This window comes from Montipora capricornis, chromosome 4 (assembly GCF_036669925.1).
Source record: "Montipora capricornis isolate CH-2021 chromosome 4, ASM3666992v2, whole genome shotgun sequence".
Lineage (NCBI taxonomy): Eukaryota > Metazoa > Cnidaria > Anthozoa > Scleractinia > Acroporidae > Montipora > Montipora capricornis.
The window spans coordinates 5,244,153-5,263,397 of record NC_090886.1 but is presented as its reverse complement, the minus strand read 5'-3'; the positions used below and the strand labels follow the sequence as shown (position 1 = coordinate 5,263,397).

General features: G+C 37.7%; 1 protein-coding gene across 2 annotated transcripts in view; it reads left to right on the top strand.

Moving 5' to 3' along the window:
* The first annotated feature begins 513 nt into the window (after positions 1 to 513).
* Positions 514 to 19,245, top strand: part of LOC138045328 (suppression of tumorigenicity 18 protein-like) — a 29,416-nt gene continuing 10,684 nt past the window's right edge. For both annotated transcript variants that reach the window (XM_068891778.1, XM_068891777.1), the window contains exons 1-18: positions 514 to 693; positions 1,470 to 1,620; positions 5,663 to 5,974; positions 7,255 to 7,354; positions 7,552 to 7,573; positions 8,244 to 8,306; positions 9,141 to 9,196; positions 9,314 to 9,347; positions 9,685 to 9,747; positions 10,090 to 10,136; positions 10,487 to 10,517; positions 11,023 to 11,085; positions 12,993 to 13,078; positions 13,894 to 14,256; positions 15,532 to 15,765; positions 16,351 to 16,369; positions 16,936 to 17,066; positions 18,879 to 18,909. In XM_068891778.1, coding sequence (XP_068747879.1) covers positions 1,513 to 1,620; positions 5,663 to 5,974; positions 7,255 to 7,354; positions 7,552 to 7,573; positions 8,244 to 8,306; positions 9,141 to 9,196; positions 9,314 to 9,347; positions 9,685 to 9,747; positions 10,090 to 10,136; positions 10,487 to 10,517; positions 11,023 to 11,085; positions 12,993 to 13,078; positions 13,894 to 14,256; positions 15,532 to 15,765; positions 16,351 to 16,369; positions 16,936 to 17,066; positions 18,879 to 18,909 — 1,763 coding nt within the window. In that variant the 5' untranslated portion in view covers positions 514 to 693; positions 1,470 to 1,512. The remainder of the gene's footprint in view (positions 694 to 1,469; positions 1,621 to 5,662; positions 5,975 to 7,254; positions 7,355 to 7,551; positions 7,574 to 8,243; positions 8,307 to 9,140; positions 9,197 to 9,313; positions 9,348 to 9,684; positions 9,748 to 10,089; positions 10,137 to 10,486; positions 10,518 to 11,022; positions 11,086 to 12,992; positions 13,079 to 13,893; positions 14,257 to 15,531; positions 15,766 to 16,350; positions 16,370 to 16,935; positions 17,067 to 18,878; positions 18,910 to 19,245) is intronic.

The following is a 19,245-nucleotide window of genomic DNA, read 5'->3' as shown; positions in this document are numbered from 1 at the left end:
CCTTATGCTGATCTAAAATGCAAATGAAATATCTTTTATACGAATTGAAACTCGAAGGAGTGAAAGCAGGAATTAAAATTACCAAAATCTAATTTGGTGAACATGAAATAAGGTTCCGAATACATCAAACCTATTATTTTAAATATCTGGTGAACTTATGCAAGGCACCAAGATAGTTTTTTCGGTTTGTTTCTCTGATTCCGAAACATTTTCAATCCGTGTTTGTTCAAATGGATTAAAAAATTCAAAATGAGCAAGTTTCGCTTTCAAATCCATCCGTCCGCGGTGCGATTGGAAACCGGGCAATTAAAATGCACTGGAGTCGCTCCATACCTTACTGCTGAAAAAAAAAAATCGAATATCTATGCCGGGAAAACTTTATTTGTGATGTGCTTTGGGAGATAAGAAGAAGAAGTTTTCACTGCGATTAATATTTAATCCAAAATTAACCCGAGGGTGCATCAGTTGCAAGCGGTGCATCTTGGGAAAAAGTTTGTTTCAGAACTTTTCCCCAAGACAGTTTAGCAAATGAATAGTGAACATGGGGTCATAAAAGAAGCCGTGAAAGTTCGCGATCGACGGCGATTTTACTTACGTATCGCCACCGAATTGTGTTTGGGCTCCAAACGAAGACACCCAGGCTCAATTTCAACTGTAGAGATTTTCGACGATCGTCGCTAACTGCTCAATCAGGTAACATTTCAGAGTAGCTTGACTCCTCGCGCGATGACAAAAACTTTTCCGTATGCAAATGATGGCTTTTGAACAAGTAAAATGGGAGAAAGAAGCGAAAAGAGAATTTAGTGCTTCCTGAGCGAGAATCGCTTTGCCGAAATACTTTCAAAAATCGAGAAATTGTTTCGATCGCTGTAACTTGAACTTGTGAGAAATTTATGGATTGTTGTTATTCTTTGTCGACTTCAAGCAGTTTGAAATTTATTCTTCCAGTCTGTTGATGTATTTAAATAGCTGTGAAATCCATGTCTTGTTTGCTGGATGCAGATAATAGTTTCAGCTGGAGAGGCAAGAACATGAATTTTGTGGCCTTCCGCTTAATCGAAAGCGCTTTGCACTGCTATCATTTAGGGTAGGAATTTTGTGGAAATAAAGATCTCTGTGACGCGCGCTCTCTGTAAAATTTATCCCTCTACGAACAAGAATTTGTAATAATTTCCACTCTGTTCAATTGTTCACATTTAGACAGATCGCAGTTAAATTTCAGCGAGCTCTGGTGATTTATTAGCGCGTTCTTTGGGACTTAACGTGTAGGGATTGTTCAGCGGAATCTTGAAATATTTTCTCCCGTGTTAATTTTCATATTTTGACTTTCGAAGGTTTTGGCTTTCTGATGCGGTGCGCAAATATTGTTAGTTAAACTTAATTTCGCTTAACAGCGCTCGTTCATTTGGAAAAAAACTTTCTTTCGTTTAAGAAGGACTGCCTCAAAAGTTCAGTGTTTTTATTGAAAGGGTGATAGCAAAGGGCAAATTTCACGCCGCAGAAGACAAGATTATGGAAGCCGAGCGAACTGCCGTTGAGAACAGGGAATTTGCAGACCAGCAACATGGACAAGAAACTGCTTTCACAGGTTGCAAAAGAGCCTCAATATCTCCCGAATTGGTGAGTAAAACGCAAAATCAAGCGCAGCAATTTTTGCGAGTGGCATTCACTCGGTGAAAAACTTGCTCTTGTCATTGTTAAAAAGTTTAGAGGAAATTTCTCGCTTTGCACGAAATACTGAAACTTGATACAACCGTTTTTGGTATCTCTGCTGCGTTCTTTGTGAAGATTCGGAACTTGTAGCAGCAAGCTTATATTTCGTTTTCTAGAATTCTCGAGTCGAATTTATCTTACGCTGTTTACGAGGAACAAGGGCGAATTTCCGACTGATGTGGCGGTTTTCACATCCTGGGGAAAAAAATTATTGACTCTGCTTTGGTTTTGAAACTTTTTTGCGGGCCACGATCTAATTTGCATATTTTTTTCTCCATTCATTTGAACCTGTAGTTTGTGTTGCGAAAAGTTTTTCGTAAGAAGTATTGCGTTGTATTTTATAGAGATCAAATTCTCGCTACTTAACTTTCGCGGAGTTGAGAAGGTAACAGCTGTCAAAATTCAAACTGGTCTTTAAAATAAGCAGGCAAAAGAACGTTCCATAATATATATTTTTTAATACTCGATCGCTAGCGAAATAATATGCAAATTGTGACTTGTACTTTCATGAAGAACTGCTCATTGTTTATCTCTTTGCTAAAACGCGCAAGTTTCCGGGAGATGGCGATATTTTCCCTGGAAAGTTTACATGATATGCTTGATTTAATCTTCTGCCTGGTTCTGTGTTTGGATGGTGGAAAATCAGAGAGCAGTTTTCTCCTCTTCGGCGATTAGAACCTACATTTTGAATATGCTTAAGTAAACACTAGCAGTTGTTTCATGTATTAGAGAGAATCGAATTATTTTAGACAATTGAAAAAAACTTCGGGAAAGCATGTGCATCATCAAATGAAATTTTTGATGTGCATGAATCTGGCCGCGATGCGATTAAATAATTTTTCCAGAATTGCGAAAAGTGGCTCAGCTGTATGCTCGAGTTTTGTAAAATTCAGGAAATTTTATCGAGTGATTGGCATCTCATTGGTATGCGCAGATGGCCTCTTTGCTTGTTGCGAGGTCGGGAACGAAAGTTAGACTTGGGAACTCTACACCTTTAATCTTAATTTCTTTTGTAACGCTGCGGGCAGTCTGTGGAATGCCCCTTTCACCTTATCGTAGCTAAATTTAGATCTCAAAAAGTTCCCATATGATGTTTCCTAGTTGTTGTAACTTTCCTTTGCAAAAACACATTTCAGTTTTCATTCGCTGAAATGTACATGCTGGTTCACTTTCACTAAACAATTATCAGGCACGGCACGAGGAAAAATTGCTGCGCGCCATTACATGTATGGGTTCTTAAATATCAGTGCAAGGTAATGAAACTTGATAAACACATGAATATGAACGGAATTTTCTGAAGAAACGTGACATTATTTTTGCAGGTAGGGAAAAAATTGCTGTAAGAAATAGTAATTAATGTTCATGTACACCGTATTTCACTTGATTCTTTTATCGAGACTTTCAACCGATTGCTGAGCTTTAAGTTATTCGCACACACACAAAATTCTCAAAACATATTGTACAGCCCAGCCTTTTAAGCCTCCTGTTCGAATCTATGAACAGTTTAACTGTAACATGAAGTTTAAGATTGTCTAGTACTTTTTATGCTCTGTGTTAGTTGAAATTTCAGGCAAATCATTCAAGATTAATTTTCAAACATAGCTCTTTCAGAAACGAGCAATTTTTTCTAAGGGGTGCTCACAGAGGCATAAAAAGTTTCAAAAAGTGTTTTTGTTTGTTATGCTCTCAATATTATGGCGGAACTTGTGTTGCAGAGGATGAACTAATTTGCATATTTGGTTTCCTTCCTTCTTTTCAAAGCTGTGTTTGAATTAAAAGAACTATTGTACTTTGTAGTTTGTACTTGGTATTTCTTTCAATTTCTAACTCCTAGTTGACTGGTTTTTTGCATAATAACCTGACTTTTGTCAATCTAAAGAAAGGCTTTTCAACTTTTTCTCCTTCCATGAAATATTATTCATGGAAACAAACTGTTGACAAGGTGTTGTTTGTTCTGTTTGTCAATATCTTTAGCTAGATTATTTTCTCATAGTCTTTGTTCTTAATTTCACCTTTAATAATTAATTTCTTTTTTTAAGTTATTAGTAATAATAATAGTGATAATAATAACAGAACTAATGATGATAATAATAATAATAATAATAATAATAATGATAATAATTTATCATTAACAATAATTTCTATTATTGTACTTTGTCCTTTTACTTTGGGTGAATTTATTAATTTCACTGTTTTTCCAAGAGGGCTGCATTTCAATGCATAAATCCTAGCGACTGTTTTTATTGCTGTTACCGGTAAATTCAAAACCTGTTAAAATTCCACCTTTATTCGAAAAAAGTGGCTCTTAGCTATAGAGTGAGATTTATTTTTTCCGTTGGCAGCTTGGTTATAGAAAGCAAAGTCTGAGTGTTTTTACATGAATGGAACTTATTACCTTCACTAGTTCATACTCACTAACAGTAATCTGCGGGAGACAGTTGGGTTATTTTGCAAGGTTCAGGGGCCTGTTTCTCGAAAGTCTCGAAAACTTTTCGGGCCTGAAAAGCCATTTGAGAAACTGTTAACCGCTTATTTTGGAAGGCCGATCTTTTAACATGTTTTCAAAGTAACAAAAGAAAACTGACTGTGAAGTTTGACGACTTAAATCCTCTCCATTCTTAATGAGATACGAAGGGAATTGTGACACCCGAAAATGGCCCGTAAAGTTTCGGGACTTTCGAGAAACGGGGCCCCAGGTCGCCATAACACTAATATTGTCTGGTTAAAAGTTTCACTTATGTCCAAAGGTGCGCGTTTTTAGATGCACACCCAATTTTGACATCCAGCATGAGTGTCCTGTTAAGTCTGAGCCTTTTCTAACAATAAGGTTAGCAGGGCTGTCACCTCTCCCGGGTAATCTGGGAGACTCCAGATAATTTTTGGACAGAATCTCCTGATGTCAAGATTACGATCTAAAATCTCCTGATAAATCGCCGAAGTTTGCCGTTTCGACTGTCACATGAATAAAACTTCAAAATACTTTGTGTTTTTTGAACATGGATAATAACAAAATTCAAATGTTTATTTTCCTCTTTATTTTCCTCATATATGTAAACTCAGATAAACCGTTCTTGCAAGCGCTTTATCGATGTAATTTGAGCAATAATGTGATTGGTCCGAAATAAACCAATCAAATCTAATGTTGCAATGCCAATGACTTCTTTGTCACGCATTTTTTGACTTTTGCCTTGGTTGTGTGACAGTGTACTTTCTTTTTGTGTAAAAGACGGAATGACGTCATCAAAAATGGCATCACAAGTACAGTGTTGTGACGTCATCGATCATCCCATCCCTATCAATTCTCAATTCTTTGAAGAGTTTGGGGGTTGACAGCCCTGGTTTAGGGTAAAGTTTAACTGTGATTTTTTGGTTATATGGGGGGACATATTGTGATGTTAATACTGTCTGTATTAGCAAGGGGATACTTGGTGACGCTTACTGAAATCCACATGCATCTATAATTACATGTATCTGCAATAGGAGGAAGTCGGCCATGCTAAAAAAACCTTTGTGACCTTTCTCCTCTTAATAAAATATTGATGTGTACAGCTTGTACATAGAAACTTCTGTTTTTGTTTCAGCGACACTTCCTCCTTTTGCAACAGCTGTTCTCCTCCTTTAATAATATGAAAGACTTTTAATTTTTGTGAAAGAGAACTTCGTTGATATTCCCAGCTGGCAAGCAGGCAACTATTTTGTCTGTTTACAAAGCATAAAATAAAACTTAATTACTTCCAAAGACATATTCACTTAGGGTCAAGATGGCTTTTGAGGCTTGCACAACTGAACTTACAGGAGCCCCCCAATAACACCAACACGAAATTGCCATATTAGTTCGTTGATGTTCCCTAAAGAAAAAAGAATTGGTTTGTTAGCCTAATAAAAGCCTAAGAATCAGAGTTAAAAGTTCTTATTTTTCCAATTTTTATTATTATTGATCATTTACCAGGAATTTCAAAGACCACTCAAGTATCCCAAGCTTTGCTCGAGTGTGAAGTCACCTGAGGTTGAATTTGCAGTAAAACGTGAAACACAAGAAGAAGATGAATCAAATTTAGGGCTTCATGAGACCAACATAGCTGTTCTTGATCATGATACAATGTCGAATAAATCAGTCCCAGAATCAAGCTGCCAGACTTTCAGAGATGATGTGGATAGGGAAGAATTTTTCGATGAAGAGAAGTTGTACTGCAATGAAGAATGTATAGAAAGAGAGCCACAACCTGATTTTGATGTTAGTTACAAGTCCAACAAAAGAAGGGTGGGTTTATTTTTTCAAATTTAGTCTCTCAAGTATTAAAGGTATCGTATTAGGCCTTCCAAAAGAGAAAATATGATATTGTTGCCACAATTACAGAAACTGTATTGTAGCATATTATTTTGTTGGGCCAAATTTTCCATAATGCATACCGACAGATGACAGTTGCAGTCTTTTGTGCCATTGCTGCAAAATCTCACTAAAATTGTTTTGATTTTAGCCAGCTGTGTTCAACACTGTTTTTTCGTATAATGTAAATGTGTATGTATGATTGTGTTGTAGCAAAATGATTCATGGGAATGAGAGCAGTAATATCTACAATATTAATAATTAACAACTATTCCAGGGGCGCGCTTTGGATATGAGATGGTAAATAGCCAACGAGGTGCGTAGCCTCAAAATTGATCCAAACTTTGCACAAAAACATGTTTTTTTGCTTTATACCAGGAGAAATTTCGCTCTGTGGCGTAAAAATTTTTAGTTTAGCAAGGCTAAGCGCAATCATTTACCATATAAGGTCAAAATAAGGTATATGAGCTGATAACTGAGATTGAGTGAACCAATCAGAGCAAGAGAAGTGCATTATTGAGAATGTAATAACAAAGAATAATATGATAACAAACTTAATTTAAATGTAAAGTGTATTTTGGCCTGTCAGGCATTAATTGGGGTAAATATTATTAATATTAAATCAAAGGTTGGTTTTTGAAGAGCTAGGGGAAAATTGAAGTACGCTGAGAAAAACCTCTTGGGCAGATCGGAATAGAGAACCAACAAACTCAACCCGCATGTGATTACAAGTCTGGGGATCGAACCCAGGTGGCATTGTAGGTTGGAACTGAGTGCTCTCACCATTGCACCATTCCTGCTCCTGCTCCAGTAAGGCAAATAAAATCACCAGCAATATTGCTGCCATTAATGATTATCTACAGTCCAATTAATTGATCCTAAAACTGTCAAGTTGGGGTGCAGGGATGGCGCAGTGGTGAGAGCACTCGCCTCCCACCAATGTGTGGCCCGGGTTCGATTCCCAGACTCGACATCATATATGGGTCAAGTTTAATTTGTTGGTTCTCTACTCTGCACAGAGAGGTTTTTCTCCAGTACTCCGGTTTTCTCCTCTCCTCAAAAACCAACATTTGATTTGATTTGCGTTAACTTGTTAATTTCAATTTACAGTGTCCCCGATTAGTGCTCTACAGCGCTAGAAGATTAAAGTTCCTTTCCTTTTTTCTTTGCCTGTCTGACAAAGTATATTATTATTTACCTTTGTATCGGTTAAGGTGCATGCTACTAGGCAAGCTGCCTTGTTTGACCAGGACATCCCAGTTGGCACAGGTGGCAGAGATCTAAAGAGACAGTGTAGAGGACTAGGAATGGCTGGTAAGGAATTTGAAGAGAATGTTCTCTGATTCTTTTTTTTTCTTAAAACAATTTAAAGCAATTTCCAACATTACTCAATGTAGTATTTGACATACATGTATAAGCTTACAGTCAAGGTTGCATGTACTTCTCTTATACAAAGATATATATTTGTTATTGCTTAAGTAATAATCTTTTTATACTTTGTTTTCTTTTAGCATCCATCCAAGAGCTCATTGGGTTAGTTGAGTATTTGGAATTATTTTTTTTCAGAGCTACTGCTTGTGTTAATTAGTTCATTCATTAGAATTTTCTGAATGTCAAATACCACACACTGAATCTTGAATGCTTTCACCTCCTGTACTACATGTCAACAGTTATTTCATTCAAACACTGATTTCAAAATCCTTGGCTTGGATTACTTGATGTTTGGCATTTTGTTGTTGTTTTGCCATGTAAATTCACGACACACTCAAACTAGTAACTGTTGCTATAATTGTATTTAATCCATTCACCCCTAACACAGGCCCCATTGACGAGTAAAATCCTGTGGTGTTAGACAGAGTAAAATCTTTTAGTGTCACTCTCAGGAGGGAATGCGTCGGCATGACTATTACGGGGTTAGGGGGCAGGGGGTTGAAGGGTGCCATATAGCTGAAATAACCCAAACCTTTACAAAAATGCTAACCTTAGGACTAAACATTATCTTTAGTATGGTGTTTAGGTCTAATTACGGTTGGCATTTTTGTAAAGAATTGGGTTGTTTGAGCTATGGTACCTACCCCTCCCCCCAGCCCTTACCCCACCCCTCACCCCCTTACCCCCCACCCCTTTACCCCCACCCCCAGAATAGTCATGCTAGAATGTGTTAAAGGTGACATTATTGTTTCTGTTCATTGTGTACATGTAGGTGCCCCACGCCAGGTTGTGATGGGAAAGGGCATGTCAATGGGAAATTTGCATCACATCGCAGGTAAAAATGTCACCTTGAAAAAATTATTTAATACAGTAAATGGAGGAGGGAGAATAAAAGTGCTGATCAATCAAATGATATCCATAATATACAGTGTAACAAGCCCTAATACCGTAAGTTAAGTGTACCTGTATGCGGAAAGTTTTAAGGGAAAATGTATATTGGCAATTACATGTAAGATTCCAATAAGGACTTGCATGTTCACCTCCTGTTTCTCACCTCATATGTGTATTCCCCACTATTCTCTGTTGTGGGAATATATTCAATACTTTCGAGTATTAAATGTTTTAGCGCAATACAATACAATTATTCAATAATTGACCACTCCCCAGAGGGCTTTTCAGGGCCAATGAAACTTAATTAACAAAACGACAGAACTGGTCGGAGGCAAACCAGTTGGCTATTTACAAGTGTGGCCAAGAAGTTGAACCGGGGACTGTCAGGAACAAATTCAACGAGTAGTCAAAATGGGTTTTGTACCTGGAAACTACGGATCTCAAGGGAAACCTAATCATTGGGTTGCACTGCCTCATAATAGGCCATTTCCGAGTTGCTGTTTGTCTCGGTTTCAAAGCGAGTCTTGGTGCTCAACTATTGTAAGGGAAATGAGTTTGATTTGCATAAGAATACGCAACTCATTTCCATTTGAATGGTTGTGCACCAGGACTCGCTTTGAAACTGAGGCATGCAGCAACTCGGAAATGAGCTATTAATAATTTATAAGAGTGACACAGATCGATGTTTGAGTACATCACTTGCTTTTCTTCTTCTTCTTCTTCTTCTTCTTCTTCTTCTTATGATCATCATCATCTCATTGGGCTGTTTTATTATCAGTGTTTATGGATGCCCTTATGTACAGAGAACCAGTCGAAGAAGAAGTGATAATGGAGGTATGAGACCAGACTTTGTCATGTTCAACTAACTTTAATGACGAAAGAAATTTTCACAACTCTCTCAATCAGAATTCATCCATGAAAAGTTTAATGGTTTGTTTGTGTTTATTTTAGACAGGGATTCCGACCTGGGATCTGACTCATCAAGGTGATTATAAAGTAGTAATAAATTATTTTATTTTATTTATTCAATGATAATTATTATTTTTGTGAATTATTATTAGTATAATTATTATAATTACATCAGGGGCTGGGGTTGAAATCAGAAATCAACAGAGTGAATTGAATTAGCCAATCAAGGTGCTGAATGGACACCCATTCTACTATATGGTGATTAACACGCCGGGAATGGGATTTGAGCTTCAGAGGAAAACCACCCTTAAGTGTACTGGCTCAGTTGTATTATATTGTTATTTCTCAGATTGTAGCTTTTGCTATGTTACAGTACTTCTTCATTTAGCATTTTCTTTTATTACTACAAATAGATGTCCAACTCCTGGTTGTGATGGATCAGGACACAAGTCTGGGATGTTTGCATCTCACAGAAGGTTTGTACTGTACACCAAGTCTCTACAAGATTGGCACAAGGGATGACAAGGGGAAATTAACTTATCCATCCACCTAGAAAGTGTCAAGCTCTGTGATAGTAAAGAATACTAGGTTTTCTTGTTTTATCTTGGTTTTCGTGAAAACTAGCAATCCAAAATTAAAATTAAAAATTAAAGTTAAATATGTGGTGATATAGACAAATAACAATAAATTATTCTATCTACAGCTGTACATTATTGTATCCTCTTCAATGTTAATATTATCAATAATAATAATTATATAGTGTTGCTAGGCTAGACATGTATTAACATCATTTTTATGTAAAACGTCTTTCATTTTAGCCTTTATGGATGTCCCAGGAGAATTTCTGTGGATAAGCCCAAAGATGGTAAGATTATGATGTTTTTAATCAGATTTATTTAGTGTTCAGAATTCCTGAATTAGCCCCCAATGACGAGAAAAAAATTGCCTGGCATAATAGACAGAGTAAGAGCTATTGAGTCTCACTCCTAGGGGACAATGGGTGAAAGGTCAGTCAGTCAAAGTCAGATTATGAAGTCTTTCGTATGGAAATTACCGGTAGTTTTGAAACTGTTTTTTTGATATTTCAGAAGTGTTGTTTTCAAACTTGCTTTAGCAACAAAGCTGCATCATGAATCAGAATTACAGTACAAAAACTGCACTTTTTTGCTGGTAATTTGTAATGTACAATAAACATGCGTTTTTCTTATTATTCAGGAAGATCTTCAGGAGATGAGAATGGTGTAAGGTGAGCTTATAATTATTTAAACATATTATCATAATATTCTTGTGCCTTTTAATTTCATTTCCTCTGCTCATCATGTTTCATTATGATACTAAATTGGCTTCTAGTTTTGTTGAAGTGCATCATTATTCGGCATGCAGTGAACATTTCTTTCTTTTGCAATTATATTGTAGGCAATCATTTTTTGGGCTATGGGTGCTTTTAAAATTAATATTTTCTAAATGTAGTTCAACAATTTATAGCCTTGTTTATGAAGTACATTAATTAAGGTGTTAAAGTTTATGTTCCCTGCACAATAATTTGATGTTGACAATTGAAGAAGTGTTGTGGCTGCCAGTAATCTTAACAGCTTCTGACTGCGTTCCTTTTTTCGTCTGTGCAGTACTCCTTTGGAACGGAAAAAAATTAAAAATTAAATTGAAGATTGAGATTGCAATCCTCTCACTAATTCCGTAGCAGATATCAAAGAACTATGTAGTAATTTTTATTGGTCTTTCATCTCCTGTAGGTGTCCTACTCCTGGCTGTGATGGAACAGGACACAAAACTGGAATGTACACGTCACACAGAAGGTATTAATAGTACTGTAGCTATGAGCCCTCCAAGAAATTTGAGAATTTTTGATGTCGAGGAGAGAATGTAGAGAATTTGTTACTCTATCAAGTCATGCCATAATGCGATTTATTAAATTCTCAACCTCGGATAATGCAATTCTAGCTTTCTCATTGGTTCACTGGATCTCAGTTACCAGCCATTATACCTGTTTGACCTTATATGGAAATGAATGTGGCAGATATCGCTCAGCACTCACTCAGCATAAGTTTTTGGTGCACGGAAGTCACATCACTTTCCGGTCGTTTCATGAACTTAAATAAAATTTAGCAAAACCCAAGTTTGAGAATTTAATAAAACAATAATTATTCCATTCGCCCTTGTTGGATACAAGATTGGTAACAGCCAACTCATATCCAATGCATGCTCATGAAATAATGGTTAAATGTTCTTTTGTTCTGTTTTGACAAGCTGTCAATCATCTTGTGTGAATATCTTGATTGTGTACATACATGTAAAAATAAATCAGTCTTGTAAATTATCATGATCAACTACATACAAAACAAACAAAATGACTCCATAAGGTACCCAATTATTGGTTGAGAATTATTTCAGAGTTTTACATGTATAATGACTGAAAATCTGTTTCGCGGTCATTCCTCGCCGATTTCATACGTGTCAAAACTGATTTCATGATTTTATTTCGTGATGCAACTAAAAACACAATTCAGAGGTGTGAAAATGAATAACAAAGGCCAAATGCATTGAAAGGCCAAACGCGTTGAAAAGAAACTATATAAAACGGAATCCTTCCTTGAAAAGAAACTAGTTTGCAAACGCGTTGGTTTTATTTTCAAATGCGTTGACTCTTTGTTCTCAATGCGTCTTCAACGGGTTGTCAACGGGTTTGATGGACTTCGCTTATCTTTGAGCAGTACTGTACTGTAGCTTAGGGTGATTTCCAAAAACCTCAAACCCATCGCTGTTGGAAACAATTTACAGTTAATCAGCATCAGCAGGTACAGTCCATGTAAGTTTGACAGGGATCGCGTTAACGCAGAAATCGTGCATTTTTATGCAAATAAAATCCAAAAAATGCATCATCGAAATTTTAATGCGTCCCAGGACGCAAGGCACTGACTTAAATAACTCACACAACTTGCTTTGATTTGTCAGTATATTCTGTTGTTTGTAAAACTGTTGGAGCGATCTGTGATCATAATTGAAGTTCTAAGAAATGGGGTTTAAAACATCTAAAATGGTTAAAACTAAATTTTCGACCGCCTTCTGCTTCAGAGGAATGTACTCTGCAAGTCACTGAATGCAAATATATAGCAAATGACGTCACTGTTCGTTGCTCCTAAGGGAGGAAACCAGTGATGCGTAAACCTTTGGAAAGGGTGCTCTTTCATTAACAGAGTTCTTGTCCAGGAATGAATTTAACGGCTCTAGAAAAAGCCTTTGTCGGCCGGTCCAATGCATATGCGTCAAATATTAATTCCAAGTTGGTTACTCTCTTTTTCTCATAATTTAAAACATACTCTTTTTCTCGCAGAGGGTCACCAAGATTTTGGGACCCCCAAAAAATGCTTGGGACCCCAATTTGGCCGAACATGCAGGTCCCAGGACCCAGATTGAAAAATCCTAGTGCCATCCCTGTTTGAGGGTTGGCGTTTGCTGAGGGTACAATTACGGTAAATGCGCCTGTTTATCTAAAGTTGAGTACCAGAGTTCAGGGAACACTTTGTCACATTGATGTCTGTATTCCCCGATGCGAGTGTATTAAAGTTGGAGAGAAGAGCAATGGGACGCATACATGTAGTAATGTTTATCAAAATCGTCATGCATCTGATTATGTGAATTTCTAGACATATCTGCACTTGACTTGACGTGCACATTTTATATTGATGGTCGCAATGTCACTCAGTCTTTCAGGGTGTCCCCTGGCAAATGTTCAGAAATCGCTTGCTGGGCAGTGCAAGAGTCCACCAGCAACACCTCCACACAAAAAAGGTTAGTTCCCTTGTGATGCATGACTTACAGTGTACTGTAATGCTCCAATTAGTTAGCCTATTGCCTCCCCCCCTCCCACCCCCCTCCCCCATTGCCTAGTTAAATTGTCTGGCATTAGATGGAGTACTGGCAAATCTGATTAGTCTCTCTCCTACATGTAGGAGTCAATGGATCATTTATTTAATAATGCTTCATGAATTGACTGCATGGAGTTTGACATACTGTATATGTACATATTGCTAATGATCGTGATCGACTTGCTACACTCTACCATGGAATTGGAAGGTTGACATTTGGGATTTCTCTCAAAAAAAAGCAAAAAAGAGATACAGCTCAGTACAGCTCAACAATGCATAACCACAGAGTATGAACTGTAAAGGTGCATTAATGTTTTAAAATCAATTGCAGCTTGGGGAGATTACTGGCTAAATGCAAAAAATGGAGCCAAGTGCATGACATAACCTGGACAATTTTACAGCTTATATTAATTAATGAGGAAAAAACAATGAATTGCAAATTTCTTTAAATAACTTCAATGATTATTAAGAAATAGCCTTTTTGTTTCAAACTATTTGATTCTTCTCCCACACAAAAAGTTGTTTTGTCCTTAGAAGTGCTGATCGCTGTCTTGAATTGCAAACCTTTTTAAGTCATATCTATTGAGGTGGAGGAACTGTTCATAGAAATGAGAAGATTCTGAGAACTTGCTGATGCCTAGCTGGGCTATATAGTCTGATATTTAAAGTTCAGTGTCTTAAGAATGTTTGCAGCAGGCTGTACCACTTGTTAAATTACCATAATGTGTTCTATCTTAGGGCATAAACCAAAGTACCTTCTCACAGACAAGACTTCACCAGAGCAGAGCCCAACATCATCAGATTCGGGGATTTCTTCTGCTTCCAGCACCGAGGACAGCTCATCTAAGAAAGAACTAAACTTTGACTCTGATGACAAGGATGGACCAATTCATTTCACCTTTCCAAGAGCCAAGGCACAAAAGTTGAAAACTGATCCTCTATCAGAGGCTTGTGTATCAATGTCGCCCGCCACCACGCTTCCATCATGTTCTATGCCGAGTGTCATTACAGCTACTGCCGCTGTGGCTGTGGCTAATTCTGTCATGAGTGGCAATGTGGTTACATCATCCAAAGATGTATCTTCACTACATGAATACTCAGGTTGGCTATTACTGTAAATAGTACTAATCAATATTAGATCTCTATGTTGTAGCACTAGCATAAAGTATTTCAAACAGAAATACATAAACCATTTGAAGGAAAGTTATGCAGGCTTAGATAGTTTTCCCATTTCATAACTATTATTATAATGCTTAGGGAAAAGGTACTTTTATTTTAAATATTATACTGTCTTGTAGTTTAGCTTTTATTAGCTTTTACATTTTTAAGTGCCCTGTGATAACAAAAAATTACTTCCTTTGTTTCTTCCGATTTTAAAAGTGTATTTTCTGAACACTGGGCTTAAAATTTCAGCGTGTGAATGGAGCTTATTATATATGCAAATTGCCAGTTTAAAAGTCTGAAAGCCCAAAACTCCAGTGCTGCATATATATTATTAATTCTGTGGTGTACTCATGCATTGTATTCTTAAACTACAGTGAGCCTTTGACGTCATTTTCTCCTCAATCCAGCTTTCTCAAGATCTTAAAGTTAGTAGTTGCAGGTCATTGAATAGGAAAATTCCAGTTAAAATAAACATGTGTCTTTTTGAAATCAAGGCCTAAAACTTTGGTCACTTAGTGTTTAGTAAACATAGTTTTGAAATTGAAAGAAAAATAAAATTGATTTTTTGGTTGCAGGGGCACAGATTTGTCAGTGCTGTACTGTAAAGTTTTACCCTTGTAAAATAAAGTTATTTATTTATTTGTTTATTTATGGTGTATAGAATTTTAGGCTACCTTAAGTCATAATTTCAGTTGGAACCCAAATGCCTCACTTACATGTAAATGCAAACTGTGCTAGCTAACTGCAGTATGGGGACCAGTCACTAAGCCTTTGGATAGAATTGCCTTTGGTACATATAGATGCCAACAGTGTAACCATCAACTCCACGCGAGGCACCCATATCACAGATCGAATTTGTACCAGAAGAAAAACAAAGGGTTGGGAGACATTTAGGACTAGAAAAAGCTGTTGGCTTGAGCAGTCTCTTGTTCTTTTTGGGTGCCTTTTTTCGATAAATATGAAGGTGGAATTCACTATGCTCATTCGCCTGCTAAGTTTGTAGACCTTCAAATTTGTAGACCAGAACCCTTGACGACTGTTGAATGCCTGGACCATGGACTAGTCAACTCAAAAGTCCTCACTCATTTCTGCTTGCTAAAATTAAAAACTTGAATTTTATAATTCAGCAATGCTGTTTGTGAAGTTTCGTTTTAGTTTGTTCAAGGTAATTGAACTTGAGGATTAAAATGTAATTTTATTGTATTGTATTAGGAGATTCCAAAGAATTGCTTATCAAAGCAGAACAAGGTGATCACGAAAGAGAAAGTAATGATTATGATGAGGATGACGAAGAGGAAGATGATTCAAGTAGCGTGGATGGAATTTGTTTAGAAGCTAAAGAGGTTGTTCAGTACACTTCAGATGAGAGCTCATCTGAGGAGGAGGAGGAGGACGACGATGAGTTTAGAGACGATTTTGAGGATTCAGATTATGGAAGTGGCAAAGGTAAGATCAGGGAAAAATCATAAATACATCTTTTCTTGAATCGTAACACATGCTTCAAAAACCAACTGCTCACAAACAATCAGTTTTTACACAAAAACGTGAACATCTCTGGAACGATAGGAGATATTTCAACAATGACAACACCATGTTTCTTTTTTTCAAAGCCGTCTTTCAAGTAAGCTTTAGTTACATGTATGTATTTTTTTATTTTTTTTATATTAATATTGAATTACACGCCTAAACTAGACCAATCTGGGCGTGCCCCTCGCTTTTAAGACACCATATTTAAAACATATTAAATACATATTTTCATTTTATTTTGCGTGAGACCCTAAGCCTTGACGGCTACATATGGGCTACATATCATGGCGTTTTGCCCAGAACACCTTAAGTGAGACCAAAATCCGAAATTTACACCCCTGAGCGAGACGACGAGGATCTCCGCCCCTTTAATATGCGAGACCTCCCCCCACCCAACCCGGGCCTCTTTCATTTTAATGACGCGATTTGTTTAGTCCAAAATCCATAAAGTAGGAAAGACTTTAAAAACGTTTTCTTATGGAGTCGCTTGATTTTACTTCACAGCTTCTTCAAGATTCATAGGGTAAGTGTTTCATGGCTACATGTACGTGTATAATTTAAGACACTAGTAGGGAAGAGATTCATATTGAGAGTTGAGGCTTTAGGCCTAGCGTATTTGGTGTGTTGCGTGGAAAGCTCTCGGTCACTCATCCAAGCTAAGCTCAGATCTATGGTCCCAGGGTCAGTTTGTTTCTGTTTGGGAAAACAGTATCAAGGAAATACAGTTCCGATGTCGTAGCAAATTGGCGATGGGTTGTTGAGGGTTTTATGTTTAATGTATGACTTCCTTTAGTGCCATCGCAGTTGGACGGCTTCAATTCAATGACTGTACGTTGACAAATGCAACAAAATTTTCCTTGAAGCCCATTTCCAGCCAAACGTAACTCGGACTGTAAAGCAGGTTTTTTAAATAAACAAAATCCGTTTTAAGAATGAGAATGCTTTATAGACTCGTTATTAAATTCTAGACATGAAATAAAAAAAAAAAAACATGGCGAATCGCCGCATAATTATTTTGAAAAATGCTTTATTTAAACTTTAAGACTTGCTTGATTGCATAATTATTTGTTTGTTTTGCGTCTCAATTAGCTGTCCAACTGAGGGATGTGATGGTTCAGGTCACGTTAATGGGCGCTTTGCCAGTCATCGTCGCCTCTCTGGATGTCCAAAGGTTTCAAGGAATATCCCTCTACCGAAAACTCCGGTGAAACGTGAATTTGGTAAGGACACGATTCTGGCCAAACAGACAACGTATTTCTATAATTCTTGTTAGCTTATCGCGTTACAGTTATCTTGCACCCCGGTAATGCGATGCATTCCGATTTTGATAAGCATTTAAACGAAGAGACTTCTTTTTCTTCTCCATGGCCCAGCAGTTCAAAAGCCAATTAACTCTAATCCGCGATTAAATTCAAACCCAGCTTTGTCTGATTTTGCTTGTCAAAAAGCCTGAACAATGTTAATTCACGCTGCAGTAAAACATATGTGTTGGTCCATTGAAATTAAAAGGCTAAGCTACTTTAAGGTTCTGGTATTCAGGGATTAGCAGAGTCGGGCTTTTTGAACAACTGGGTCCTAAGCACTGGCCATAGAAACGTCACAATAGGGCCGTTTATGCGTGAAAAATGATCCGCGGAGTACATAAGACGCGAACTGGGCCACAGCAATTTATACGAATGCGGATTACATAAGACTCGAAATGCGCGTATAAATGGTTCATAACAAAGCAAACGCATGCGCAGTAGACGTTCACGGCTTGAGCAAGCCGCGAAGAACACTTGGACTGTTCACATCTGCGAAAATTCAAATACAATAGGCAGGGTAACCTCGCGCCGTATCGCGTGGCTGCCACGATTATCATCACCATGCTTGATGCGAGAAGAGAACCAGGGATAGCTTCCGAGAATAGAAGAAGACAAATCCAAATCTTCGGTCCATAAAGCGATTAAAAGTTTCGTCAGTCTTCTCATACCACCACGTGTACGCACTGTAATAATACTTCAAACGATCCCCTTGAAGTTGTTTGAAATAATTGTCATCCAATTATAACTACGTGCTGTAATTAGTTGATGTGAACCCATTCCAGACTTAAGTGGATTATAATTCGATCATTATCGAGGCTTAATGTGAACACGGCTCTTGGCATGCAATGTGATCTTCGTTTTGAGCCTTTGGGACGTGTCAAGACGCAGCTTTTACAACAACTCGCGTAAATTGGTTCAGAAAACACTGGCAATGGAACAAATTTCATACAACGGAAGTAGCTGTGTCCTATGCCGTTGCGATGAAATTAGAGGCTGTATAGATCTGTGTGCCATCTATTGCGACATTCGTGTAGTGTATGAGATCATATGCTTTCGTCCCATGATGGCCATGTAGAACAGTGATTGTTTTCCCGTTGAAAATATTTTGTTAGGATCTGCTTTATTTAGGGCTTTTTTATCCCGGGGGGGGGGGGGGGGATCCCATATCGTCTCGCTTAGGAGTGTAAATTTCGGATTTCGGTCTCATTTAGGGTGTTCTGGGCAAAACACCATCATATCTAACCGCGAATGTCTCCTTTATGGTTGCGCGCGAAGAAATATAAAAGTGTATATTTACTTTAGGGGTCAAAAATGGCCTGGGCCACGCCCAGATTGGTCTCTTTTGCGGGTTTACCTTAAAATTTTCGACGACCATTCCTCCCCTTTTTATATGGGAGTTCCCCCCGGTTTTTTTATAAACTGCGATTTGTCCACTGAACTTCTCAGGCGCCCTATGACCCCCCCCCCCCCCCCAGGTGACGCGTTAAATCGTCTGGCGTTAGACAGAGCCATAAAGTCTGGAGTCCGAAGAGACAAAGTTCTGCTCCCAACTGAGTGGCTTCTAGCATAGCTCAGTATGACATTGCACCACTGAGCATCGCAGAAGTCATCGGTTCGAATTTGAAGCCCCCTGGATTTTTCATGTGTTTGTAACAGGCGATAATGCTTAAATTTAAAAGCGCGAGGTTCACTTCTTCCTTACAGACAAAGTTCTGTTTTACATTGCAGGATCTGATGGAAAGCCCAAAGAACTTTTGAGGTAAATTTAACAAAATTGACGTGAGCTTTTCTGTGCCTTTGTTTGGTTATTGTTTAGAAAATTTTCATAATTTACCGTGGAGCCATGATGAAAATGTTATGACGCAAAATGTGAGCAATAACAAATCAAAGGCATAAAAAACCGGACGTCAAATTGCGTTAAGTTGTTTCGTTTAGTGACTAATTACCTTGCATCTCTTCTGCAAGATTGCAGTCCTTCGATAGAATTTGCGAAAATTGTCTGGTTTAAGCATTCAAGAAAGGAGCGCCACTAGAAAACCAAATTTTGCAAAATTCTCGCCGTTATAGTTAGCTGTGTGCCCGTGCTCTGCCTGAA